The sequence below is a fragment of the Mycteria americana genome, chromosome 4, assembly GCF_035582795.1.
Source record: "Mycteria americana isolate JAX WOST 10 ecotype Jacksonville Zoo and Gardens chromosome 4, USCA_MyAme_1.0, whole genome shotgun sequence".
Classification (NCBI taxonomy): domain Eukaryota; kingdom Metazoa; phylum Chordata; class Aves; order Ciconiiformes; family Ciconiidae; genus Mycteria; species Mycteria americana.
Genome location: NC_134368.1, coordinates 3,574,986 through 3,602,806, shown reverse-complemented (window position 1 = coordinate 3,602,806; position 27,821 = coordinate 3,574,986). Strand labels below are relative to the sequence as shown.

The following is a 27,821-nucleotide window of genomic DNA, read 5'->3' as shown; positions in this document are numbered from 1 at the left end:
TCCCAATGAAGCGAGGAAGTATCTCACAGAATCACAGAATCATATAGGTTGGAAAAGACCTTTAAGATCATCGAGTCCAACCATAAACCTAACACTGCCAAAAACCACCACTACACCATGTCTCTAAGTACCTCATCCAAACGTCCTTTAAATACCTCCAGGGATGGCGACTCAACCACTTCCCTGGGCAGTCTGTTCCAATGCTTGATAACCCTCTCGGTGAAGAAAAATTTCCTAATATCCAAAACTGGATATTAGAAAATAGCCCAAACTGGGGCTGTTGGACAACAGGTCATAAAAAAAACCAAGGAATGCAGACTTGGCCAGCTCCTCACTGGGATGAACAGAAAGGTTGCCATTCACATGGCCTTTCTGCTAACTTCTTTCACCTTCACAAATACCTCCTGCCAATCCTGATCAGGAGGAAGAGAGGTCCCAGAGAAATTTGTTAAAACTCCAAGGCTACTCACGGATACTCACCTAGAACTTAACCCAGAAATGGGGACCAAGTGGCTGGAAAGGGCAGAATAGCTTAGGAGCATGCTGGAAGGCACTGCAGTCCTTATGTTGCCATTAAAGAAGGGTCTCAGAGCTCACGTAACAATGGGCAATCTCAAGCCATCTTTCAATTCCCCTCCATATAGCTTTAATAACGTGGCAAGGAAAGAGATCTAGATGCACTGCATTTAAACTGGACTTTTTTTTTTGCCAGGACCAGAGAGACTGGTATCAGGGTAAGACTTTCACAGCAGCATTAATACGGTTTTTCCATTTGTTAAGTTAAGACACTAAATCTATCTCAGCTAAGTGAAATTAGAGCAGATAAAAATTCTGCATATCCAGGTAAACTGCTGACAGGCCTGCTTCAATCTCACACACTCATTTTTTTTCCTGAATACCCTGAATGAACATGGAACAAGCAAACATCATGCATATTTGCAGCCTTGTATTTCCCTTTGACAAGGAAGCAAAGTAGAGATCCGCACTGAAAAAACATTATTGCAAGACTTACCTTTAATAATGCCTTTGAAGGCATCAAGCACAAACGTGATGGATATAAAAAGTGCAATTATTTCTTCTGTTGACCTGTGGAAAAAATCCCAGGAATTAATATAGCCATTAGCAAAGTCTGCATTCAACTCCATTCAAAGGAAAATCAGCATATTCATGCATTTACATGAAAATATACCAATTTTAGTTAGACTCCAACTCAAGAAACAAAACCTAGTGAATCTTTAAAAGCTTCTTTCAAGCTAGAACAATAAGCTGAAATGATACTAGCCTCATCTCACAAAATACATTTGGCAACAAGTTTGTAATTAAGGAGCTTGTGGAATGTATAATTTTTCCATTTGCTGAATAATCTGATCAAAATACGACTTCTTGAAAATAGCTACCTTTTAAAGAGCTTCATCAAAAGACTGAAATTAAAGAGGGAGTACATCACAAGGAAAAAGCTATTCCACAGTCCAATCCAGGCGTAGAAAGCACTGAAATCCAAGTTGTAGTCATCACAAATTCCTCGGATGACTGTAAAAATGAAGCATTCGCATGTCAGATTAAACTTTTGTTATTACCACCCTGTGATTCCCATCTGCTTGATGGCAAGAACCACCAATTTCAAGACTTCGCCCAAACACACTTACAGCAGATACCATTAAAGCCCTGTTCCTACACTCCTGGATGAACACTGGATCAACCCAAACTGTTCTCTCCCCTTTCCCACCCCCTTCTTCCACTAGAAATGGGGAGAAGCACTTGGAAAAAATATTCTCCCACACTGGTCAAAGCACCTTTCCTAGGGAGCAAGGCCACAAAAATCAGCCCTTAGAATTTGTTCTTGCTGACATTTTAGGATGCTGTTGAGCAAGGGATCTCATACATGCTTTTGCACCATGTTTACTCAGTCACTGCATTGCGGACAAAACCTCACGTCTTAAACCTTTCAAGCTAGTCATAGCCCATCTGATTGTTCCTATAGATATTGAGTTTGCTCCTTTACACCTCTGGCTCAGTAATAGCTTGCAGCCGTAACTGGAAAGCTATTGATCGCACCTTAAAAGACTAATTAAAAAAAAAAAAAAAAACACACCACACAAAAACACAAACCACCACCACCAAACTTTGTCTCAGGCTCTTATCCTCAAGTTGGTTAAATGCAGCCACATGAGAAAACCGTCAGATGAAAAAGATTTCTTCCTTGAAGCAGAAGAAATGTTTATTCTCACAAAATGTTTTTTCTATGCAAAATGATTACTTTAGAAACCAACTTTAACTAAACCTGAATCAAGTTCCTGCCCTCTCCCTCGGCACCAGCAGCAGCCCTTTAGTATTGATTTATTAAATGAATGCAACTAAAGCTCTAACAGGATCACAAGGTTCTCGTACAAAGTCACATTCCACCGATCACAATCGCATCGGTCCCCTGATGTACAAGTTTAATAGACTTACCATTAATGTAGAGTGCTAATGGAGCTGTAGTTAGGAGTACAACTAGAGGTTGCCCCGAAAAGAGCGCGTAAAGCAGCCCTCCAATACACTGGCCAACGATTGTCTTCTGCACATCTACGAGTAATTAGGAAGGATAGAAACAAACAGGGTTTTTTAACCAACACCTCCGTGACCAAGGAGCATTCACAGGGCATAGAAGCCAACCACTAGTGAGTACGAGCAATGTTTAGAGGGTATAGAGGTGACACATTGTGAAAGCAAGAAGCAACCCTTTACCAGCAAACTTGTACCAATAATTTAGGATGCCATCAGGTCTCCAGATGTTGAACTATGAAAGTTGGCTAGGGTTTCTTTTGTTTGGTTTGGGTTTGGTTTTTTTTTTATTATTTTTTATTTTATTTTAAATAGCTATAAAACATAATCAGTGTTTGTGAAGGCCTCCAGGACAAGATTTCAACTAAGACTCCTAGGAACTGTAATAGCAGTATGAACTACTTCAGGGCCACAACTGGGATAGAGCAAAGCATCATACACCAGTGGTTTGGATACTGGCAATCAAATTCAGATCAAAAGCACAGGAGCTTGTACTAGGAAAAATGCGCAGATAACTACATAGTTATAAAGTGAGCATCATTTAAAAATACAGTAGCATATATCTGTATCAGTCAAGTCAGATGGTACAAAGTAGTGTTCAACTTTTCTAGTCTTCTGAGGAAAAAAGTCATGAATGTAACAGGAAAAACCTTGAGTGGTGGGTTTTTTTAGCAAATAAAAACTATCAAAACTTTCTGTGACCAGAGCTACCCAGCTTGAATACACGAGATCCTATAACAGATGCACAAACCTGATAAACTTACCAATAGCTCCTCGGGTATTTTCATCATTGAGTGACCCAAACGCAATGGATGGAAGGAGGCAGGCAAAATACAGAAAGATCATAGTCGTGATGTATTTTCCTATAGCTTTGTTGTTTCCAATAACACCTAGTGTAAACCATAACGAAAGTCATGTTATTACTGCCCACTTGCAAAGCACTGAAACCCGACTTGCATCAGACACATGTACCCATCAGTTCTTTTCATGCTGAAAGGCAGAAGTAGAAGTTCAGTCCACATGTCCACACTTTAGTCTTAAATGTATAGGCAGGTCTTTAACATTCGCTTTTGTACAATCGTACTCTTTTGTTCATCTGGGATCAGAAGTAGGAGCACCAACGTGCCACCAGACTGCTTCAACAGACATTTCTGGCATCATCAAAACAGGAAATACTGGAAGCCTTTTGTTCAGTTTTGCCAGCCCCAAAAGCTTGGAAGAGGATCAAAGCAGAAGCTATAAGTTTTGGGTTTATACCCCCCCCCCCCCAGCCTTTTTAATACAAACTTTATAGGTATTCTGGGCTATACCCCTAATGAGCTTCACAATGATCGCTCATCTTTGCGACTCATGATGCTTTGGGCAGGAAAACATGAAGCACTTCATTTTTTCCCTAGGCAGAAATCTGAGGTTATAGGCTTGAATCAATAACATGCTATGCTGAGCCAATTAGCGCTAGCAGACTTACAAAAACAAATAGCACAAGAGGTCAGGAATGCGTACATTAAGAGTTTTGCTTTAAAAAAAGCCCTCATGAAAGAATGGCTTCTTTCTTTTCCATCTGCTCACCCCTTTCTCATCCCCATTGGAAAAAACACACCAGGCCAAAACAAAAGCAGCCAGAAAGAGAATTAAAGTGTCATAATATGAATTTAAGGGCCTCTGAAGTAGCTTCCCTTTCCTGTTTTCAGGCTGATGTTCATCCCCAGTGAGCTCACATCACAGAAGACAAAAGATGAGAGATGACAACAGCTGATACTGCTTGAGGAGAACCTAAGCTTTTCCACAGAACAGACTCTTCAGAGGGGATACACCAGAAAGGGCCTTTTCAAATAAAACCTTGAAACAGCCTTCAACCTGCCTGTGCCACCACCCTTGACCACGCTCCTGCTGCGAGACACTTGGACAAGCTTGGAGTTGCCCAATTCCCCTTTCTGGAAGCCTCCTGAGCAGCGAGCTCCCACACAGGCATCTACCCCAAGCTCCCAAATGCCCAACTAAGCCTTTGCTAGCATCAGTCCCTTGACAAGGGAGCTACAAGCCAATGAGTTCAATCAGAGAAGGGAAGGCTTTGCATTCAAGGCTGCTGGTGCAACACTCGAGAAAATCTGGACATTGCCACAACAGACTAACTGTATCACTGGAATGAAAAGCAATCACTCAATGACTTTGGGATCTTATCTAACATCTGTTTTCTGCACCATTTGCAGTGCAGATAAGGACAGGAAGAGGGTGCAAAAAACCAAAAATCAAAGATGGTGTGTAATGAACAGGCAGCCGCATGAACGAAGGACACCTTGTGATGGCTCCTGTCCACAGACACGAGAGGAGCAGAGATAAGTAGGACTTCTGATGCTCAGCATCCTTGAAAAAAAATTTAAAAAGAGCAGGGGCTGAAACTTGACAGTAGACATGTCAAGCATGCAAATATGAGCCTGACCTTCCAGGAGTCATTGGACCAGCTGTTTTGAGGCAGATTCCTTTCAATTTATTGTGAAGATTCAGAAACCACAGACCACATTCCTGACCACTCTTGGCAACCAAAAGGCTTGAAATTTACTGCTTGCAGATGAAGCTCTCATGTGATCTCGAGTCCAACAGCTGCAGGCTCCTACCTCACACTCCCAAGTGCCCAAGACCCTTTGAGAAAAGGAAAGACTTGGCAGGGCAAACGGTGGACCGAGTGGTAGTCTTATAAGTAGAGGTAGTAAGGTCCTTGTTCAGAGGACTCTGTGCCACTCCAGAATACCGCTTTTTGGACAAAGGAGTCTTTCCAACATGAAAGGTCAGAGGCAACAATGCTTGAAAGCTTTGAAATAATTCATAAAGAGAAAGGCAACCAGGACCAGAAAAGGAACTAATATTAAGAAAAAGCTCACTTGCTGAGCAGAGAAAGCTACATAAGTGATGAGGTGCTTTCTAAAAAACTTTCAGGTAGATAAACTGTAGTATGAGAAGGCAGAAGGAAGAAGCATTGAAGAGCACCACAAAAGCTCATGAATGGCTTTTAGTTTCAGCTTCAAATCCTTGCAAAGCAAGCAGCAGGAGTCCTTGCAGATCATGGAGGTCCTTATGCCACATCATGGCTGGGTCCAAGACTTCCAGTACAAAGCAATACTTTCTTTAGTCCATAATCAGCCAGATGAGATCCAAGGAGCAAAGAATCCCTACTGGTGGGCAGCAAAATTCACTTCATAATGGAGACAATAACTACATCAGTTTAAACATACCCTTTCACAAATGTGATTAATCACTCTTTAATTGCAGTTAAAATCATGAGCAAATACTGCCTCCTTGTACAGATTCACCCGAGACAAGCACTAAAACCCAGTGTTAACCACAATTTACCTTTTGCCTTTTTAAAGTCAACATCTGGCTAAACATTTTCAGGGTCTATTTGCAACCCAGGGACTGACATTACTTCATTTAAAAGAAGGTGGGCTGCATTATGATGGCATTTCATCTGCAGCAGGCTCATAAAGCCATTGAAAAATGTGTCACTCCAACTGCACAGTGTAAATTTGTAGCAGAAAATTAACTCAGTCCAGCTGTGAAATTTGAGTAGCTGACTATTACAGAAGCAATCCCTTGAAATTAAGGTACATCTACACATTGAAATGGGAAGCAATTATGTTCATCAACATGACAGTTCTATTTTACTTGCTTGAATTTCTGAAATGTCGTAGTTTCTAAAGACAAGGTTAGAGTTTCAGAGAAAACTGCGGCATTGCTGGCCTCACTTTGCTTGGTATTCTGCATCAATAAGTTAATGACCAAGAGATGCAGAGACTGGGACTAGGGCTCCTTAAGTCTACTAATTGTACTTTTACTGAATCAAAATCGAGACAGATGGACATTCTATGAAATGTCTGACTATTAATGTTCCTTCCCAATTCTCTGAAATATCCAACACAAAACAAGTTTAATTATACTGATCCACAGCACAGCAGCAAGGATGTGTCTATTAAAGCAGATTTAAAAAAAAATAAAATCACTTTTCAATGGTAAAAGCACACAGTAAGGATATCTGTTCATGGGTTTTGAGCCATAAAAACTCAAAGCATTACAAACTTCTGCTAATGCCCTCAAGCTGGGCTTTCACTTATGTTAGTAGCTGCTGGACTCTGCTCAATTTTCTGAAGATGAACAGAAGATGAATCTTCCCTAAAGTCCTGTGAAGAGTCAATCACAGTACAAGTGAGACCAAGAACTTAACTGGAAAAGGAAATCCACTCTTACTGATTTTGGAGCAGAGAAGCCAAGCATATGCTCAGACTAGAGAAGTATGAAGAAACAAATCAAGGGCTCAGAGCTTTCCCTTCTCTTGTTTCTTCCAGCCCATTTCCCATGAAGCACTAGTCTCTTGGAAGGAAACATCCACAGACAAAACAAGATGCTTTTATGCATCTTTAATGCATTCCCATCCACCACTGATACAAAGAGAGACTTTGAAAGCATCATAGCTGCAAACCTAGGTCATGATGCCCCAAAGCATCCAACAAGTCAGCCTTCAAGTGGCTATTGAACTTTTACACCCAGGTGATATTTAGGAATGAAGGGCTGTAGAGTGATGCAGGAGCTACCCCATCATCTAACCTAGGGCAGCAGAGGCACTGAAGGGAAGGGAAAAAAACCTATCTGCAATCCCTTTATTTTTCCTCCTCCCTCAAGAATACAATCCTACCAAACAAGGTGGCCAGTGCAGCCAGGTGGGAGAGTCGATGAAGATTTGGGCACATGCCACAGCCAATCCAGTCAACATGTTAAGCAGGTTTAAGTTCTGTGTTATCTTAGACAACCAGCAAGACAAAACTTCCCTTTCCAATCCCATTTTTCCAGTGCCTTCAAGCCTTCCTTCTAAGCATGCCTGCATTACAGGGAGCTTTGGAAATCTCCCTCCTGCAAGACACCACCACCAAATCCCGAGGAGGCTGCCACAGCAGATGCGCTCTCCTTCCTCTCAGGAGCTGGTTAGGGACCCCTCTGCAGGACCAAGGACAGGGAGGAATCCACATCTGCAGCTGAACTATCCACCCACCACGGCCGTGTGCCGAGGACACAGGTCAAGGAAAACAGGGGGAAACAGAATAAATCTCAGCTCTTCTCTCTTCCCTTCACCCACCCTCCCTCCCCAAAGAGATGAAGGGATACAGCAGAACACAGCACTGAAGCTCACCATAAAAACCTCAGGCACCTCAAATTTCCCCCGGGCACTTCAGGTGCTACATTCATAAGTGTTGATTCCTCTGTGTTGTACCAGAAAATACATGCTGAAGACTAAGGGCAGCAACTTTAAGGGGTTTCGGGAAACTTGCAGGTGAGGCCAGGTAGAATTCCCTCTTTCATTCAAACCAGCCTCAAAATAAATAAAAAAAAAAAAATCAGGAAGCTCCTATGGTCTGACTGAGCCTTAAAGAGTAATAATATTGATACACATGTGTTTTAAGCCCATTTGACAAGATCAGGATGAAGTTCTGTACAAACTTTAAGGAAGCAAAATCCCATAAACAAAGGTTGTAGTCATTAAGAGGAGACTACATGCTAAATTTTGTTAATCCTAACTTCAAAGGAAAATTACAGGTGTTCTTAGGCTCAGCATAATCCAATTGTTCATCTTCAGATGCTCCTGCTAGAAGACACCTATTACAAGCCATCCATATCACTAAAGTCCTGGACCAAAAGTTTAGAAAACTCTTCCTTGATCCTTGCATGTTCAGTAAAATGCACAAGACTTCTACGATTTAAAGCAGACCTAAAGTTGACAAATTCCTAATCTGGAGGAAAAAAGAAAAGACGACAGAAAAATGATTCCTTTCTTTCCTCTCCCAAATCATGACGGTTAAGGATAATTTAATCGTCAGCCTCATGCAGCGTGCGAAGACGACCAATCCTACAAAAGTCCAACTGACAAAACATTTGCTGGCCCTACAAAAGCCTTATTATTTTTCACCCTGCCCCTAATCGGTTTATCTGTCTAAACCAAAACCCCAGGATTCTTCTCAGATCAAGGATTTAGAGACTCCAACCATTCAAAAAAGGCATCTTTGTAATTCAGAGCTCTTTGATGATGCTCGTGTGGTTGTCTGGAGTGCAGATACTTGGATAGCTCAAATCCCCAATGTTCTGGTACACTGCTGCTTTGAGATGGTCCAGGAATTTCACATTCCTGATCACCTTCGGTCTTGGTGGTTTATGGCAGATGCTTTATGCTCCATCTGGTTTTCATTCCACTCAGATCCTTAAAGAATTCATCCTAATTTCTGGTTTCTGGGAAGAAATGGCACATACTAATATAGATATAGGTTTTTTAAAAATCCTCTTTTCCCCATATCCTATTTGAAAGGCCACAACTGCTCCTAAGGTGAGTACTTCACATTTGAGCTGCAGGAGGTCTTGAGTTTCACTTGGCTCATTTCTGCACCTTCTACTCTCCAGAAATTGTATAACAATTCACTGACACTTTTTAACATATATTTGCATTTTATACCAAACCCATTTTTCTGGAATATTTGTAATGCTGGATTCTCACTATGACACTATTTCATCACACAGGGCAGATGCAACCAAGGGAACAATTCTTTCAAGCTAGTCAATCCCAGCACCTTGTTTAGGCCAAGCCTGATCTACTATGTTCATCAGTTCATAGAAAGCTTGCAGACCTGTCTGTCGCTGACAGCCCCAGGGCTGAGAGGCAGCACGCACAGGTTAATTTTGATGTATGCAGAGCCAGAACATGGACCCTGAAATGGATTTCCAAAGTTGGCTGCAGGACCATCGTATGATGCTTTTGTGCCTGTGAACCTGCTGCACTCAGGACACTGACAGCCACAGCAGGTACTGCTCTGTCTTGAGATGCACATGGGTCCTCACAAGGTGCAGCATTTCCCTTCTGAAGTGCTTCAATATCCCTTTATAATGAAAAGTTAGACTTTGACAGCCCTACAAAGCAACAGCCATGGAGATGAAGTGTCCTGAACCCACTCCAGAAGTGTTCAGATTAGGAGCTTAAGTCCCCTGCCAGATCTGGTGCCAATGATGCACATGCCAAGAAATATTTTTTCTGTTTTATCAGACTCCTTGCTGCTACCCTGAAAATAATTTGTCATCCCCCTTCCTCCTCAATATACCTTCAAATCCCCAGAGAACGTAGCATCAGCTTGACTTCAAATAGTGCCTGCCCTCCTATCACCCCAAGCCTCCTGCAAATAGTTTCATCCCAGCAGTCACAAAGCATCTGGAGAAAGCATCCAGCACTTAACCACTGTGCTAAGCCAACATCTTATCCCATTTTATTCTTCCCAGAGTGGATACCACTAACTGCAAAACACATCATGGTGGATGAAGCATTCCTAGTTGACGAAGCTGGATCTTTGTGGGAAGCAACTACTTGGCAACTCCCCGAGACACATGGCATCTCCTTCAGCCGAGCAGCCAACAGCCGATTGCTATGTTCCTCTCCTGGTGGTGACCATCTTTGTTAAAATGTCGTGGCCGACACATCCATACCGTGCCCGTGCTTGCTCTCAAGCTTAAGCTGCTGAGGAAAGTGGCTTTGCACTAGAATACTTGTCTGCAAAATGGGGCTCGCATATGCATCTTATTTTCTTACGCTGACTCCAAGGGAGATAGCTCTCAATTAAGGTGCAGTGGGGAAGGCTGGGACACTGTGGCTTGAGCTGAGGAGGATTTAACAGCAGAAAGGTGTCTGACAGAGTCCCAAGATTCTCCCTGCCTACACTCTACATCTTTATTTTATGCAAACTTTGGGGTTTGATACTTGAATATATTAACCAACTGCCCAATAAGCTGTAAGAAACTGAACATGTTTTGATATCAGGCTGAGGCTCTGTAATCATGGTTTGCCCTGAAGACTTTTCACAGCCTTTAAGAATCTCCGAAAGTGAAAGTTTGAAAGTGAAAAAGTGAGAAAGCAGCTCTTAAAACCAACAAGGCCATTGTGGGAGCTATATAAAGCCTGAAACCTGAGGCTCAATATAAACACTGTATTGCTGCTCCTGTGATCTGGCTACAGCAGACAAGCTACATCCTGTTTTTAAAAGTACCGAGCTGAAGTTACTGCAGCTCAGATTTTGTTTAAGCATTTCTCAACTCCCACAGTATCACTATAATTGTTATTGATACTAGCTTGCAAAGACAGCAAAAAGGGCCTATTAGGCCAGTGCTGACTAATTAGGTTGCAATGAGTTGATCTGTGTCTACGCACGACAATAATCAATCCATTTAATCACCTCTTTGCTTAATAAAAATTAAAATCCTCATCTATATACAAGCTAGCATCTTCATTAAAGGAACACTGCAAGATTCTCATCTCCAGCGTGCCACACTGCCTAGTCACAGGCTTTTGTCAAAATATTCTTTTTAATAAGAAATAAGAGAGCTATTACACATATCAAAGAACACATTCAATGCACATTGTAAACAGGACATCGCATCACAAAAATTCAAAATCAGGCCAATGCTTTCATAAACATTGGCCAACATACCGTCAGTGAAGTCCAAAGCGTACACTGGAAATCTTCGTGCAATGTCATCAGAAATCCCCTTGCCAACATTGAGAAACTCATGCAACTAAAGAAAGGAAGGAAGCGCTGTGTCAGTTTAAAGGCTCATGTATTGTTAAAGAGATTAAACCTCCTTACTCAATACTAATAGGAGCAAAACTGGTCATTTAGAATAGGGCATTCAAATCAGATTTTGTAATGATTATCATCATTAAATAAACTCTTCGCACTTCAATTTATATCCTCAAAAGCATTGTAAAAGAGAAAATCCCCCAGACCACCCTGTTTTCCTCCCTTCCTTCCCTTTTCCTCCTCCCATTCATATCTGCATCCCTGCTTTGCAGGTGAGGGAGCTGATGCACAGTGTGACCCGCTGAAAACACCCTAGCCAACAGCAGGATTAGACCTTGGGTACCCTGGGGTTAAACATGAGGTCAGAGATGCCTTTCCCATCCCTCTAGCCAACTACTTTTTCTTTAGATGCCACCACAAAACACTCTTCCCCCAAATCCACGTGAAGCCTCTGAAAGGGGATTCCCAGCAAGTGCTCCCTTCCTTGGCAGTGCTATGGGAAAGGGACATCTCAAATAGATGTAGTAAGGGAACTAAGACTGTCTACACCTCAAACTCCACCAAAAGGGAACAAACTTGAATAACTTCACATAACCAAGCCATAACTTCTGCCCAGTAAAAGACAGTAAGATCATTGTGAAAGGGTTCCAAAAACCCAACACGTTCCTTTTTATTCCTGGTTTGGGGGGCTGCAAGGTGCAGTATGATTGTTTATACAATCTGATGCTCACCACAGGCAATGAGGAGCTTTTCAGAAATACGTGACAGCTGCTATTGACTTACAGCCTCCCAATTCTCACAACTACATCCTTACGGAAAGCACATGGAAAGCATCAGAGTAGGCAACACTTGCAAATGAGGCACCTGTCAGATTTTTTTTTTCCTGTTATCCTCAACTCGGAGTACACATACTAGTCTGAAAATCAAATGCACCTTTATACAGTGCTAATTACCCCAGCTGTCTCATCTCAAACATTTCATGTTTATTGCAGAGCTAGATGTAGAAGACTTATAACCTCTGCTAGGGAGTGTGTGTGGGGGGGAAATCACAGATCCAAAATTTACACCAACAGATCATCTCAAAACAGCGTGGACATCTTCCTTTAGCTGATTTATGTGGAAACTGATAAAAAACCTACTGCTTTAGAAAGGACTTGTCACTACAGTGCTTGTTTAACAGACTACACACAACTTTGCCTTTTCTCATGGGACTCACCTGCTTTGCAGCACCTGGAAGACCAGAGCCATAAGTAAAACACAACAAGGAAACCTCTCCTTTAGAAGGAATACACTGGACACAGCAAACACTAGGGTTCAGGGTGCAAAAGATACCTCAGGGGATCGGCTCCTTTAACAGTGACTATGACATCTCATATTGCAGGTACCTAAGTCAATTCTGTTGCATTTTGCCAATACACCTGTATTACTTTAGGACAGTTTCAACTCTCTAACCTGAACAATCAGGATGAAAAGCAGCAGACATCAGCATAACATCTGCATTTTAAGCACTTCTGAAAAAGCTACGAGCTTAGACCATATTTGGAGGCATATTCAGACATCAAAGCCATATGCACTTGAAAAGCAATTTAATTTCCATCCCCCCATCCCCCCCAGAAAGACATTCCTGAAGGGACCAGTCAGCCAGAGAATCACAATAGCTTTAATGAGTAATATGTTGATTCGTCTCGCTGCAGCAAGTACAGGGAAAATAATGCTTGGGGTATTATCATCTTCCGGGGAAGAAGCCACATGCTTGCTGCTGGCCTGGGGCTGAGCGCAGGGTGGGGAGGGAAGAGGCACTCATGCACATTGCCTGTTCGTAGGTAGCAGTGAGTGAGCAGAAAAGAAAAGCACTGCCTAACTTCTTGTCCCGCAAGGTGCATTGAGGCAAATTTGAGAGAAGGGGGAGACAATAGATTATGTTTCAGACCCCTGATTCCTCCGTGCATTTATTTCTTGCACGTGTGCAAGTTTAGCCTAGGGTGGGACATAGGGATGTCAAGCTAAACTTCATCGGTGGCTAAGTATGGGGAAGGCTGTTTCTTCTGTATGGCTAATCCTCCTCTTAACTTTCCTCTCTGCTCTAACCTCATACTCAACTTGGGCAGCACTGAGGAGATAAAAGACCAAGTTTACTGACCTCTGAAGTTACTGCCCTTTTTGATTTTACTTTTATCCCCCAACCTATCCACCATGCATCTTCATTGTCTAACTCTACTCCAGACATGTTTCAGTGTCTCTTGCCTCCTGCCATTGTTTGAGCTTACACCTTGTAAAGTTTCCAAAAATCATGGAAAGGACAGTGCTGACACTTCAATTCTTGCCCTTTTTGATCTGCTTCCTCATACACTCCAGTGCCAGGAATTTCTTGGCCTGACATTCCCTGCTTCTTTCTCCTTCAGTGGGAGAAGTTTGGCTGACCCATTGGCTTTCCACTCCCATTCATGGTGGCACCTCTCATGACACTGTTGTCTTTTTGATTTAACATCCTGATAACTAGGTGACCTTATCCAGGAGGCCAAGAGCTGCATCCTCCACCAACACCAAGCTCAAGGTTTATTAGCCTTTAGGAACTGCAGCTCAGGTACCCAGCACCACATCCTGAAGTCTCCTTATTCTCCTCTTCTGCAAGTCCTTCCAGTGCTTTGCCCATGCTGCTCCTAATACATGAGGGAGGAAAGAGCAGCAAAAGCAGCACACACACAAAAAAACCTAGATGAAGTTCATGAATTTTCCACTTCCCATTTTACAAATTCCTTCAAGTCTCTTGCCATAAGTGACCAATTGTTTGGGTTAGAGGAAGAGGCTAAGCCAGCACTTAACAGCAGTTACAAAGCCAAACAGAAAATACTTGCTCCAACAACACTGACCCTTTCTCAGTCCTCACCTGAAGTACTGGAGGGCTGCTTGACTATTTTACACAGACCAGGGACACACACTATCCTCCCTCCTGCTGATGCTGAGCAAGCATAGCCCAGCCCTCTTAGCAAATCCACACAGGTATCAGAGACAAAATCACAGCCAGAAAGCATCACAACTGTTAGGGGCTCCTCCATAAACAAAATCACAATTAGATGCCTCAGTAAACAAGAGGATTTCAGGCTGACTTAATTATGACTGATACGTAAGCTTTGCCTAAATAATCCTCCGAGATGAGCCAAAGCAAACTGACCATGCTGTAGGCACAGCATGGTATGCAACTGTCATGTCCCCTTCAATATTTTAGCAGAGGTAAAAACGAGCGCTTGCAAAAATCCCACTCACGCACAGAGCATTTGAGGCCCATTTCTCCCCCATAACTGGAGGACCAAGGGAAGGGAGGCAGATTTTTATGCTACCAAGAGACTTTACCCTCCTGCCCCCTCCTGAGGGCTCACTTATAATACAGCGGCTCCGGATTAGGGTATTTATTTCGCTGGGGGTGGTTCACAGGTTGAAATTACATCCCTGGTCTCATATGAGTTTGTGCTCATATGCTTCCTTTCTAGAAGGCTATCGCACAGGGCAGGCAGAGGGGGAGGAGATGCTGCTGGAGACAGCTCTCATAAGAGCCGAGGAATTCAGGCTATGATCTCAAATCAACCTCACTTCTCCAGGCAAACCTTTGCTTGCCAGGAAAAGAAATCTCCATCCCCGTTCTTAAGGTCTATGCTGGCAAGGCAGGGTGGGGACAGCTTCTTCCAAGAGACATGAGAAAGCAGAGTTACTACTACACAGGCTGCATGTCCCAAGAGCCGAAGGACAAAGCATTTTAAAAACAACGGTTTACCAAATCCAGACCAAGAATGGTCAATGCCAAGAGCAAGTGCTAAAGAAACAAGCATCACTATCTACAGCACTGGCTCAGAGCTGTTGAATGTCTGCCTGGCCAACGCTGCTTGCCCAGCAAGGCAAGTAGGAATCGCTTCTCAGGGCCAGCATCTACAAGCTCAGTGTTGCATCCAGCCCTCCTGCTCAAACAACAGAGCAGAAAATCCTCTACAGACATTTAAAAAGGGATAGTTTTAGCAGAAGAAAGAGCCAGACACTTCAAAACAGCTCTACCAAAAACCCTTTGGAAAGACTAAGCGCAAAGGGTTAAATGTAATTTAGGTAAAGTACATTACTGCAACTACTCCAAATACCACCACTCTGAATGACCAAGGTTTTGAATGACCTGGGTTTGGAAAAGGGCTTCAGGACTTGTTCTGCAAACTTAAGAGCAAGTATGGGGCCTAGCAAAGTTCAAAGCGCTACCTATAAGCAAGGGGATTCTGCAGGAAAAACATGAGCTTTGCTCATTTCCAGATGTGCAGATCAAAACCCCCTTAAGTCTATTCCAGGAAAAAAAAAAAGTGGTAAGTTAACCAGCTTTTGCACTGTAGGCAACCCAAAGCTTTAAGGTTACTTGTTATTCAGGGACAGAAGCAGCGAGTTAGAGATGGTATGGTTTGTTTTTCAGGTATGCTGTCTGATTAAAGAATGAATTTCTGAACGGAAAAGCAAAGCAATGACCAATACACAGGAAATTCCAGAAAAGAAAGCTGAGTTACAGCATTTCCCTCAAACTTTAAAGTACAAAGCAAGTAACGTTTTACAGAGCTACAGATCAAACAGCAAGAAGTCAGGCCAAATACCAACAGGCAACTTTTAAGTGAAATTACTGTGCAGGGATGGCCAAGAAGTCTTTTGGCTGTGGGAAAGACAAGCAGCAGCTTCCTTCAGAGACTTCTGATTGTAAGGATTAAGTACTTTGGACCGACAACGCACAGTGATCCATTAATCCCACCCTTGACTAAGCATGTGGAATCAAAGTCCTGTAACCATTTCAATGCCCTACTGCTCTGCATCCCTTCAGCACCTGCCTCTCTGAAGTAGTTTTTTTTGTTTTTTAGATTTACAGCAGGAGCTGAGGAAGGTGGACATACACACAGCAGCCATTTGTAGAAACCTCAATGCTGAGAGCTTGCTAGGAGAGCCCAATGGATGCAAACAGCACAAGCGCTTCATCTCCTTACCCAAACCCCCTTGCATTTATGCATTTGGACACCACTGAAGCAGGGGCACGGCAGATGTTGGCCAGCCTTACCTTGAGTGGCTTAGGACCGTGCGACTTGTGCCCATCGCTCATTGCTGAGGGTCTCTGATTCACCACTGTCAACAAGTGGCGTTGGTGGACTAAGGCTTCCTTGAACTCCTCTTCGGTTTTGGTTTCTAGGAGTTTCTGCCGAAAGGTTATGTCTGAAAACATCGTGGCAAAGGTCCTGCCCACTTCTGTGGCAGTTTTGGTACTTTTCTGAGTGGAAAAAAAAAAGACAAAAAAACCTTGTAAAACTATTTTCTTTCACTTCTGAAAGGTAAAACCACTGATTTGCCCCACTGGGCACCATTTGAAGAGCAAGCTGCCAGGCCCTGACCAGAAGCACTGATTGGTCTTGATCAACTTCCCAGGACTTGATCCAAAGCTGAATCATGCTGAGCAAGGCATTTTATCCCCAGTCTCCCTTCAAGGCTGCTAAGACTAACTAAATAAGGGTCTCTGCTATCCTACAGCATCTCAGCATTACTGCTACTGGGGTGGAAAGATGCTGTAGTCAAGGTTCCTGCAGGTAGAAGAGTCCCGATATCTCTTCCGGAAGACTGAGATTATTGTGCACATCTGCTTCATCAGCTTCCTATTTTCTGGGCATTAAAACTCAATTCAGTTGGCCTCTCTGGGGCAATTCTGGCAGCACAAGTGGAGATTTAGAGCTCTCAGCTAAAGTAACTACTGGCACAGAGGAAAGCATAGGAAAGAAACAGCTGAGCACACACTCAAGCAGCACTGTCTGTCTTCATTAGAAGGGACAGGAGACTTGCAAACACGAGAAAGGAACAAGTGCCTATTTGCAGGTGTCAACATTTCTGTGAGACACAGGCCTGATCTTTGAGGGTCCAGCTTCAACAGTATCCGAGGCTGCTTTCTTATTGTTCCAAGCACCTTGGAAATTAGATACAAAAGGAATAGTAAAGGAGACCGAGCTCCCCATCCCTGCATAAACCCTCCAAATCCAAGCTCTACAAACCCTGACTTGCTCAACTGCTTGTATCACTTTGGTCAAGACAGGTAAGATACTTGCCAAGGCGAAGTTATGTAGAACCATAGCTCATTAAGAGCTTCTTTTGGTGCAGAGTTTTAACCCCCCCGCCTTAGCTACACTCATCATGGCAGCACCTGCTAGAGACACCCAAACAACCACCCTCCTTTGGACAGCCTCCAAGAGCCTCGCATTACTGTGAAAAGTAGTAGTGAGCATATGTGATTAATCTGAGTTAGTTTTCATGATTCATAACAAAGCAGATGAACAATTTGTTCACGAACGCGATCAAGTAATTCAGTGTTGCTTGACACAGAGGCATGGACATGTGGGTGGCACTGCACTAGTCCCAAAGTCATCACTAACAATATACTTGCCCCATCACTCACACTGCCATATCTCCACCTCTCCTCCATCACCCTCTCTCCATCACAGGGAATGTCCCTTCAGACACGCTTGCTACGACATGTTCAATTTAAGTTTCTAGGGAAGGGTTTGGATTTAAGTGAAGATAATCTGCTCTGGGAGTTGCTTTTAGAGTTTGTAAGCTTGGTCCTTTCAGACTGAACCAGCCTGGATTTGCCATCACAGGGGGGGGCTTCTCCTTTCATCTCTAAGCAGCAGCAGTCCTTGGGCTGGATGCTGCAAAGGGCTACTTCAAGCTGCCCTGTGCTGCTCCCTCTCTTTGCTTTCCCAGAGAGATGAACGGTTTAGAGGAAGAGTGCAGAGATTTGCAAGAGAACCCAAGTTTTTTCCATCCTCCATAGAGAAGGCCAAGGATCTGGATTCCTCAGCACAACAGATACCCATTTTCTGGGCTTCTTTTTTTTTCTCCCCAAGCAATGCTCATTTAATCTGTTACTGTCAGCAGGTTAATTATTTTAACTGCTGTACCAGAAATGCGTACTTAGAGCTGGCTAGATAAACTCATTTAAACTAAAAAGCATATTGGCAACTGCAGCTCTGCTTGGCCTCCACTCCCTTTCCTTAATTTGATGCTGTCCATTGGAATTGCAAACTTTCAGGATAGAAGCGGATGCAGAGCTGTTCGCTGGGTGCTTTGCACGTAGCTGGCCGGAGATAAGCAAACTGCCATACAACGAAAGAGATCAATGCCATTGCGCACAGGTTCAGTTGTTTGCCTGCTGCTTTTCATAAGGAACATCAATATGTTTTCAGCCTGTTGGGTTTGAGATCTATGCCAAAAGCATTGAACTGCTCAGTTGGGAAAGATCTGCCAGAAATCCTGGGAAATAAGGAAACACCAGTATTTCCATTTAAATGAGGGGGGTGGTGGAGGGGAGGAGACAGACCAACCAGACTAGAAGGCCCCAAGGTCACACAGACAGCATTGAAGAGCAGGAAATTGAATCAGGATATGTCCTGTTCCAGACAAGGTCTCCAACCCCTCCAGCACCTCCCAGAAGCACAGACCTAGTAGCCCCAAGGTGTAAACAGGCAGCTTAAGTGTGAAAAGGTCTTGAGCTTTGAACTGTTCAACCATTAGCTAGAAGAACACACCATCTTGATCAAGCCAGTGCTTTCTAGGAAGCCAGGATAGTGATCCCCAATTGACCTTGATGCCCCCCATGATATTGCACTAAATGTGTACTACTATGTCATTTATTGGCCTTCTCTACACCAAAGAACTAGCAAGTACGCTTAAGCAAGCTTTACCCTCACTGTTTTGAGTGCCAAAAGCTGTGAAAACACATCCCAAAGGACCTCAGCACAGTCTGACGTTACAAGCACCCCAGCTCCGAAATAGTCTTGCCCATATTGCAATAGAGCTCACAAAACTACATCTGCCTCTTGGTTACAGCAGACCATCTACGACTGCTGCCACCGCATCTGCTATACAACTGTCAGTCCCATCAAGAGAGTTTGCTGGGAAGCAACCCAGACCTTCACAGTGGGGCATCAGCTGCAGACTTGCAAGAGCCCTTGACAAGCACAGCTTTAACCAGGAACAGCATTCTTTACCCCTAAAAATAGTAGCTAAACTGGTAAAGCTGGAGGGTGGGTAGAAATCTGTGGAATATTACATGCATCACAGAAGTAGCTCTAGCAAAAAGTGTATGGAGACTACAGACACACTTGATCTGCAGCATTCTCCTCCCAGTGAGGCTAGAGGCCATTCTCCAAAATGAGATGAGGACACAGCTGACTAATCTACCCCTCACAGACACTGTTAGAATAAACCATCTTGACAACTGCTGAGATGATCTCAGGCCTTTTCACATCCCCTTGTATTTTAAAAATATGTTGTCGTTAACCCTAGAAGGACACCAAGGAAAAACAATCTTGGGAGAATCCTCTGAAGCACCAGAGCAAACGAGAGCAATACTTACCATTTTAGGAGGAGCCAGGACTAATATCACAAATCTCACTTCGCAGGAGTTTTCACCCCAATTCTGAGGCCTCTCCAGGCGGCTGATGCAAACATGACGTCGCTGAAGGGACTTTATAGTGCAACTGTCAAGGAAGATGGCATTGTTACACATGGCACTATGACACATGGCATGCTCTCTCCTGGTGTGCAAGGTTTATAAACACACATTTCAGCTTTGAGAAATACAAAGTGTTGTTGGTTGCAAAAGGCTCACTTCTGAAGTCTTAAACAGTGACTAAGTTACTGTTAGCCCACTTCTGCTAGCTCTTTTGTAGAATTTGAACCACGAGTCCACGGTTTTATGGGAAATAACTTTCAAGATTTCAATGTGTATTCTTCCTCTTCCCCCATCTGTTTTTTAATAGCCAAGAAATCAAAAGACAGAGAATGCAACATACCTAGTACTTGCAGTACTACAGAAGCTTCTACCAAAAAAAAAAACCATCTTAGAAAAAACCCAACACCTACATTACTGGAAAGCAGTTTACACTTCATTTCATTTCACCTGATCTCCCAAAGTGCTTTTGGAAACATTAAGGCAAGATGCCAAACCAACATATTTCCACTTCTTTTGCCCAGATCTCTCCCTCTGTTTGAGGCTTTCCCTATTTGCTCTCAGCTGTTACTTTTCCCCTTTCTGGTACAGGTGTGTTACAGAAACCAAGCTGACCTCCTTGCTCAAGATCTACAGAGGCTGCAGCAGGCAGGATTACTGCTCAGAGGGAAATCCTTGGCTGCAATCCAGCCAGCCCTGCTGGGCACGTGATGGCTGTTTGACTCCCATAACAAAGACTAGCAACTCGTTGTTTGAAATAAACACAGAGATCATCTGTGGAAGCCATGAAAGACCAGGTCTGTCTCCACCCTGGGGTATTTAAACAGAGCTGCGATTGAGTAGCCATCATTTTTCCTGCTGGGAAATTCTGACAAAGCAGCAAAGTGGCTTGGTGCAGTTACAGGAAGAGGTTAACACCAGCCTGGACTGCAGATCTCCTGTTCCCATTACAGCCACCGACTACTTCTCAACTCTTCTGAAAAGCACTGATGAGATACATACATAGGTTTTGCCTATTGACACTGAAAGAAGTATGGAAGTGTGTTTTCCTACCTCAGAGTGATTATTTCTTTTTCTGGTTCAAAGTCACTTAGACTCCTTGCTCCTTTTTATTCGTCTAGCAAGCATCTATCACAGTCCTTAAATCATCTCTCCTTTAACTTCTCTTCCATAATCCTAGCACATTTCTTTCCTTTTAACATGTATTCTCACACCCATGCACCCTGAAGGTTGTTCCAGTAATGGCTCCTGAAGATCTTTGGCTGGAAATGCACTAGGCAGGAGCACATTATATTTTCTATTAAGTTCTTAGTAACTTGCATACAAACAAACAAACAAAAAAATCACACCACCAAGTATTTTCTTATTGAGTTTGACTTCCTGATCACAGATTGGAAGCAGCCTACTTACACAAATTAATCTGACAGAGACACTTGTCCGAGAGCAACCAAACAGCTTAATTAGAACAATATAGGTCATGAGTAAGATGACAGTATTATTTCATTTATTTCCTAACTCCCCTCCACCACAGCCCCTTGTCCTTTTTCTAATCAGCTTTGGAAGGTCCTAAGGTTAGCAATAAATGTCTTCTAAAGTAACTGAAAATAGAGTGCAAGCTATCTTCTCAACTAAACCCATAGTTTGGGTCTGCAACAATCCTTGTCTTCCTCTCCCAAGGGATCAAATAAGCACAGACAACACTGGTTTTCACAAGCAAATCAAAGCCCTCAGTAGCAATCCTGCTGCGGCTGGACAGCATACAAGTCTCCTTGTGTTACAGTTCAACAACCCAACGGGGAAGATACGTGAACTCTGGGCTTTATACTAACAGGAGAACCTTCAAGTGGTCCAACACCTTCAGTTCTCTCCCTATCCACCTGAACTGGTCAACAACAGTGAATAGTTAATGCACCATTACCAAAAATGACCCTTTATTTTGTGCTCTGTTCTCAATATTTTCATACCTCAGATGTTGAGCTCACCAATTAATTTGTTTTGAAAAAGAAGGCTTTCTGGGCATTTTGAACACCATGTCTATTCCAGAGATGGCGAGAAGCAGGTATCAGATACTTGTTGCTCACAGAGCTGTACTAACACTTTCCAGACATCATCCCTTTCCTACCATGTCTATCAGGCAGTACCTGACCTAGCAAAAAACTACTGAAATACAAAGCATGGCCAGAGAAGACTTATTACAGGGCAAGGACTGATCACACCAGCACACGCCTCAGAGCCTGAAGCGGGGCAGGATACCAAGGCATGCACGAAGATGCAAGTTTGTACATGTTGTGGAGGTACAAGTTGCCAGCCACCTCTCAGTGGTGCTGCTCAGCAGTACCTGCTTGCCTGCTCCCACCCCATTTGAGTAAATCCAAGAACTGAAGCCTCACAAAAAAATCCAGAACTTCAGCTTGCTCCTAACTCGAGGCAGGAAAGTCAACATGCAGGAGCCCTGCTCCCCTAGTTACAATATATGAAGTCACATAGCAATATAGCAAGTTATTTGGAAAAATCTATTATATAGTGCAATGATTAAGCAAGCCACATGTTCTCCTGTAGCTAGCTTTCTTCCTGAAGTGACAGGGTTACATTTCAGCTCCAGTAACTTGTCTCTAAGGCCATGCTTTCCAGAGATGACAGTCCTGCCAACAGTGCCAGTCCACAGGGCTACAACATCACTTCAGCTCAAGAGCTTCTTGGGTATGGAGGGGAAAACTTGACTCTAAAAGGCTGTTCTTTGTTCCTGGATCGCTTTCACATACAAGCTAATTTTCCTGGCAGCCATGCAAAAACCTTGTGTTTCTCTAAATCAGGAGTCCACCGTTTCCTTACCTTGAGGATCTGGGAGAGTGCGCAACAAGAGGATCTCGTTAGCACTTCGGCAGTAACGAAAGATTTAGCAACACTGAGCACATTCTCAAGACACCAAGAAACCCACTGTCATCATTACCCATTTTTGTCTGGAATAGTTTTATCCAGAAACGGAGTTTGATACTTCTCACACCTAAGACAGTTTTTTCCAACTCTTCTGTAAAGAGCTCTATTGGCACTGACACGTGCACCTGAATACCAACATCACTTACACCAGTAAAGTTAACAGAAGAATTGCCAGCCTAGTTTAGGTCAATGTACGGACACAATTTAAGTCAATACCACCTTTACAAATCAGGCTGAGTTGGTTTAGTGAGGGTAAACCAGAGTAAAACCAGATTTAAACAGGATCCACAGAGAAAGTCTGATGCACCTGAGCATTGCTGCGTGGAGGGGAGAAACAGTGCCTTTGTGCAGAATGCAGCCTCATCTGCACCGAGCCCGGTCTCGCTCTGTTATATCAATTTATTGATATAACAATAATCAATATTTATATCAATAATCAATATGTAAATCAATATTTATTGATATAACAATAATCAATAATCGGGGGGGGGGGGGGGGGAATGGTGTCTCAGTACTTTTAGTGCAAGGCCAAGTCACTTCTGCCCATGCATGATTCAGCATCTCAAGCTTTTCTTCAAATTTAAGCCATTATTTAGCTGACTCAAATCCTATTCCCTGGTGTAGCACTTATAGCTCCCACTTTTGTGTTAATTCCAGAATCCAGATACAAATATAATACAAAACTGAAGTCCCTACTAGACTTGTGCAAATATTTGTAAAGGACAAAAAAAAAAAGTTATTTGGTTCACATGGAGAAATCCCACGTTATGCAAGACTGCAGGTAAAACTCAGCATAGTTCAGGCCAAGAGGAGAGCCACTTTCAAACTGAAACAACTTTTTTCAAGTAGCACTTAAGTAAATTCCCACTAAGAAAAAAAAATTCTGAAGGGTAAATAGCCAAAGCCCCAAAAAACCTGAGAACTAGCAAGACATTTTCAGCTGACTAAATCAAGTCTGGTTTGGCCAAAGCCTCCAAGTTCCCTTTTGGTTTGGGTTGAGCTAAATTTGATTCTCCTTTGGTTTGGCCAACAAGCTGAAAAAAAATCTATTTTCACCCAGTATTAGTCACACAAGGAAATACTGGGCTATGATTTAATAAGATGCCAGGTTGCATGAGATGCCAGGTTATGTTCTCAGCAATTTTATCTTGATCCTCTAATAACAGAGTTCATAAAAAGGGCATTTAAATTATAGCAAGCATTGCTGCTTCGCTGTCCTCCTCTTTCCAGGCTGCATATCTAGCAGCACCGAGCGTGGCACTCGGATGGTGAGAACTGGCAACACTCCACCAAAATCACTGACACACCGAGTCACACACGCCACAGGTCTGCCCCACGCCCAAGATGTTATCAGAATAACACCACATTTCTCTAACAAATCATAAAAAGGGTCAAGCTATGGAGACCCAAAAGAAACAGAAACCCTCTTTAAACAGGGCAAAAAAGGAAGTTAATTCAGAAACAAATTATCCCCTGCAGTAAGAAAAAGTGCCCAGCAGAGGTAATCAGCTAGCCAGCCTTTTCCTGTCCCAGTGCAGAATAACAATGACACTTCTTGTTCTCATCCACTGCAAATAAATCTTCCTCCACAGAGCAGCTCCAGGCACAAACTTTCAGAAACCAGAATTTGCAAGTGAGGAATGAAGCTGTGACCAGCAAGCCAGCTCACCCGCAGCTTGGCACAGGGTTGTTTCAGCAACAAAGTCACTCCAAGTTGGATATCATTTTGGACTCGTAAATGCACTTTGCTGGGCTCCAAAAAGACCCATCCTCTCTAGCAGTTAATCTCTCTATGGGAAAATATTTCCTACAGGTCAATGCATAAGGAGACACCTCCTCCTCCCTCTACATGTGCTGCAGGCACCAAAATGAGTCATCCTTCTCTCCAACAGATCTCCTTCGGGACCCAAATTCCTAAGAAAGGGTTTGAATTTGAGAACTTTTTTTCATAACACAGCACCTGCAAGAGCTTCAGCTCTCCAGCATAACCTGGGACAGCCCAACAAGGGTGGCTCTAGGCACTTAAAAGAAAATGAATCAGTTCTTTGAACCCAAAGAACACTTAAGAGATGATGGTTGTAAGTTTTGGAGAACAGGGTCTTGTAAACAAGACTCCAAGTCTTGTAATCATTCCTCTAAAGGAGAATATTTGTTTTAAACAGTTGAACTGTTTAATTTCCTATAGCATCCCATTTTGCTCTTTGGAAGAAGGGGCACTATTCTGAGGAACACACAGTAACTGAAGCATCTCTATTTGAAATCTATTTAACAGCTAAATCAGAAGCAACATGGCTTCTCTGTAGACCCACAAACCTCTAGGTCCGGACAAATCCTTAAACACATGAAATAGGCTTTGCATTACTTTTGTTCAGAGAGATCCATTAGTAACACGTTTCACACAACCATCAGTTATACATTAAGTCTAAGAAGCTACTACTCTTAAACTTTACTCTATTTGAACAGCAGTCTTGATACCCAAAATAACCTCACAATACCTGTTTTTGAAAGGCTACCTGGGTTTTTCCGAGTTAAACTCCTCCACAGGAATCATTGCAATGACACACTATATCAGAGTACACAATTTTATAGCAACACGGAGCACACAAACCACTAAAACACTTGCAGAGAGGTTTTTTTTCCCCCCCTGCTTTGCCTGTTAAAACAGCGTTAGCAAATCAGTTGAATGCACTGAAAATAGGTTTCTTCACCAATCCATGTGCCTCATCAACGCAGCCAAAGGAAACGACTCTTCAACTACTCAATCCAGACTACAAAGCAGCTTGCTTTCATGTTTTTCTAAGGATCCAGCTTTGGAAGAAAGCTGGATATCTATCTCCTGGCAAGAAGAATATAGCCTGGAAGTTGTGATGCCTGGGGAATTCCACTCAGCTCAGGCAGCATTTGTTCAATAACCCACACAGCTGGTGTTTCTCCTAGGAGGACATCAAGGAGAGAGATCTACCAGCAGTCAGTTAACAGTTACTTTAACATCCTTAGCATTAGGTATTCTTCACTCCAAGGGGAAAAAAAAAAAAGTAGGCGTTTGCATCTCCATTTATCAGACAGCAAGAGAAAGAATTGGGTGTGATAGGACTTGGCTTGTGATGACAGCCACTTCTCCTTATACTCTCCATTGGATAAGGGGGGGGGACAACCTTCCTTGGGCTTTTTGAGCCACAAAGCTGTGCAACACCAAAACCAATAGCTCTCATAGAGGCTTCTTCCCCACCTTTTCCTGATCCAGACATGCAAAGCATCCAGTTCACCCCCTCCAGGCTCTGGGTGGTTCATGGGGAACTCTGAGCACCCTCCTGGCAATACATCTACCTGCTGCAGTTATTGCATGCTGGAGGGGTACCAAAGTACCGCCCTAAGGCCCTACTAACAGCAGAGCTGCCTCATGCTAAATAACTGATTAAGTCTGAGGATAACAGTTCAGCACTCCCTGTTCTGGGACAGGGCTGGCTATCCCTCATCCCAAGTTCCCTAATGAAACAATCAACAGCAGCTTCACAGCAAAGCAGCAAGAACCCCCCATGCCAGTTTGGGTCTTGCTGTTCCGGCAAATGCTATGAACAGGAGAAAGAGTTGTGTCCGTGGTTTCTAAGGTACGAGATCATGTCCTTGACTGATGAAGCTAATCTGTAACTCTGAAGATGTGCTTTCTAGTTAGAAAGCCATCACGTACACAAATACCTAGCAACCTTCGTTCTTCTAGAGCTGAAGGTCGCCGATTAGTGGGGCACGCAGTATTGTGCTACTCCCAGCTACGCAGAATTTTAATGAAGGAGTCTCAAGGTTTCCATAAGCTTATGTACCCTAGTATGGCTTCAGCAAGATCAGGTTTTGGTCATTCTTGACCAAAAAAAAAAAAAGCAGCCCTACAGCCTATTGTGAATCAGAAACCAGTTGTTTTCCTGGACTTCAGTGGAACATTCAAAGCTTGAGATCTTCAATTCCCCAACTGTTTGTTCTGTCATGTGACTATAGCCCAGATCCACATGGTACATCTGACCTTGCTGGCAGTTCAACAGACATGAAACTGTCAGGAAAGCATTAATTCCAGCAGAAGCAGAATAGCTATTTCACCCTAGGTTTTCCCCACCGCTCTTCCCACTGAGGATAAGTCAGATAAGAAAGAGCAGCTCTCTCTCCAGCACAGAAGAGAGAGGGAACCAAATTTTTGTGTCCAATTAGGAATGCTCTTCTGCATCCAGGCTCTGCACAACTCAGTGAAAATCCTACACAAGTTTTTTCTCCCTGACTCTAAGCTATTTCAGCTTCAATATTTCCCCACAAAATCAATGCAGAAGCAGCAGCACTACCAAAACTGTATCTCTGAGCTGCTCTTCATTAATATAATCCTATCACAATACTCAAGCCTATCTTGACTAACTTTTTATTCCTAGTGGATAAGGTGCACAAAAACCAGCAGTGCTAATTTAAAATTTAGCAAAGACTAGACTAAATGCAAGGATAAAGAACAGCAGATATCTTAAGTGTTCTTCCCACTCATACAGAAGTTTTTTTTCATCAATAAATTCCTTTTACCTCAGAGTTTTGGAAGTTGTTTTGCAATCTGACTTCAAGAAAAATCTAAGATCTAAAAATATGGTTCACAATCTGTTGCACAATAGCTACAGCAAAAATACAGTGCAATAATTAGATAATTACAGTTAATAACTCATCACTGCTTTCCCACCACTTTCTTCTCCCTCTTCAGAGTAACAAAAGGAAGAAACAAGGAAAGTTTTGCACAAGACACCTTCAGGCTGTACGCTTATTTTTCAAATCGAGTCTTGTCATGGAAGCTAGTATTACTCACATGGATGCATTTAAAGCTTTGGCACACTTTCTACATAAAGGCTGAACCTACCCTTTTTCCAGCTTCACGTATATAATCACAGCATTTTTATCATGACCTCTAGAAATGCTTTGTTATTAAGTCAACGCTTGCCAAAGCCCTCCATAGAGCCATGTCACATGCCACAGAAACTTCTACCCTTCCTAGAGTAGGATGTACATACCCTTATTGCCGTTATCCTACCTATGGCATCCAAAGGGGAGAAAACTGCTTAAAAGCTCTCTTGGTCGATCAGTACAGAAAGACCATCTTACTGTACGAACTCATTTTCTTCTTTGTGCAAGCTGCTCTGTACATACCCGGTGGAAGAGTAGAACTCACAGTAGCACATGCAGCACAGACATTACCCAGTTCACTTATTTCACAGAACAGAGCCCTG

General features: G+C 43.0%; 1 protein-coding gene across 1 annotated transcript in view; it reads right to left on the bottom strand.

The window, feature by feature from the left end:
- Positions 1-27,821, bottom strand: part of SLC4A11 (solute carrier family 4 member 11) — a 74,519-nt gene that overhangs the window by 27,040 nt on the left and 19,658 nt on the right. Inside the window, exons 9-15 of the mRNA XM_075500463.1 lie at positions 19,546-19,669; positions 16,207-16,413; positions 11,049-11,133; positions 3,309-3,434; positions 2,452-2,565; positions 1,398-1,530; positions 1,013-1,086 (exon numbers count right to left, since the gene is read on the bottom strand). Coding sequence (XP_075356578.1) covers positions 1,013-1,086; positions 1,398-1,530; positions 2,452-2,565; positions 3,309-3,434; positions 11,049-11,133; positions 16,207-16,413; positions 19,546-19,669 — 863 coding nt within the window. The remainder of the gene's footprint in view (positions 1-1,012; positions 1,087-1,397; positions 1,531-2,451; positions 2,566-3,308; positions 3,435-11,048; positions 11,134-16,206; positions 16,414-19,545; positions 19,670-27,821) is intronic.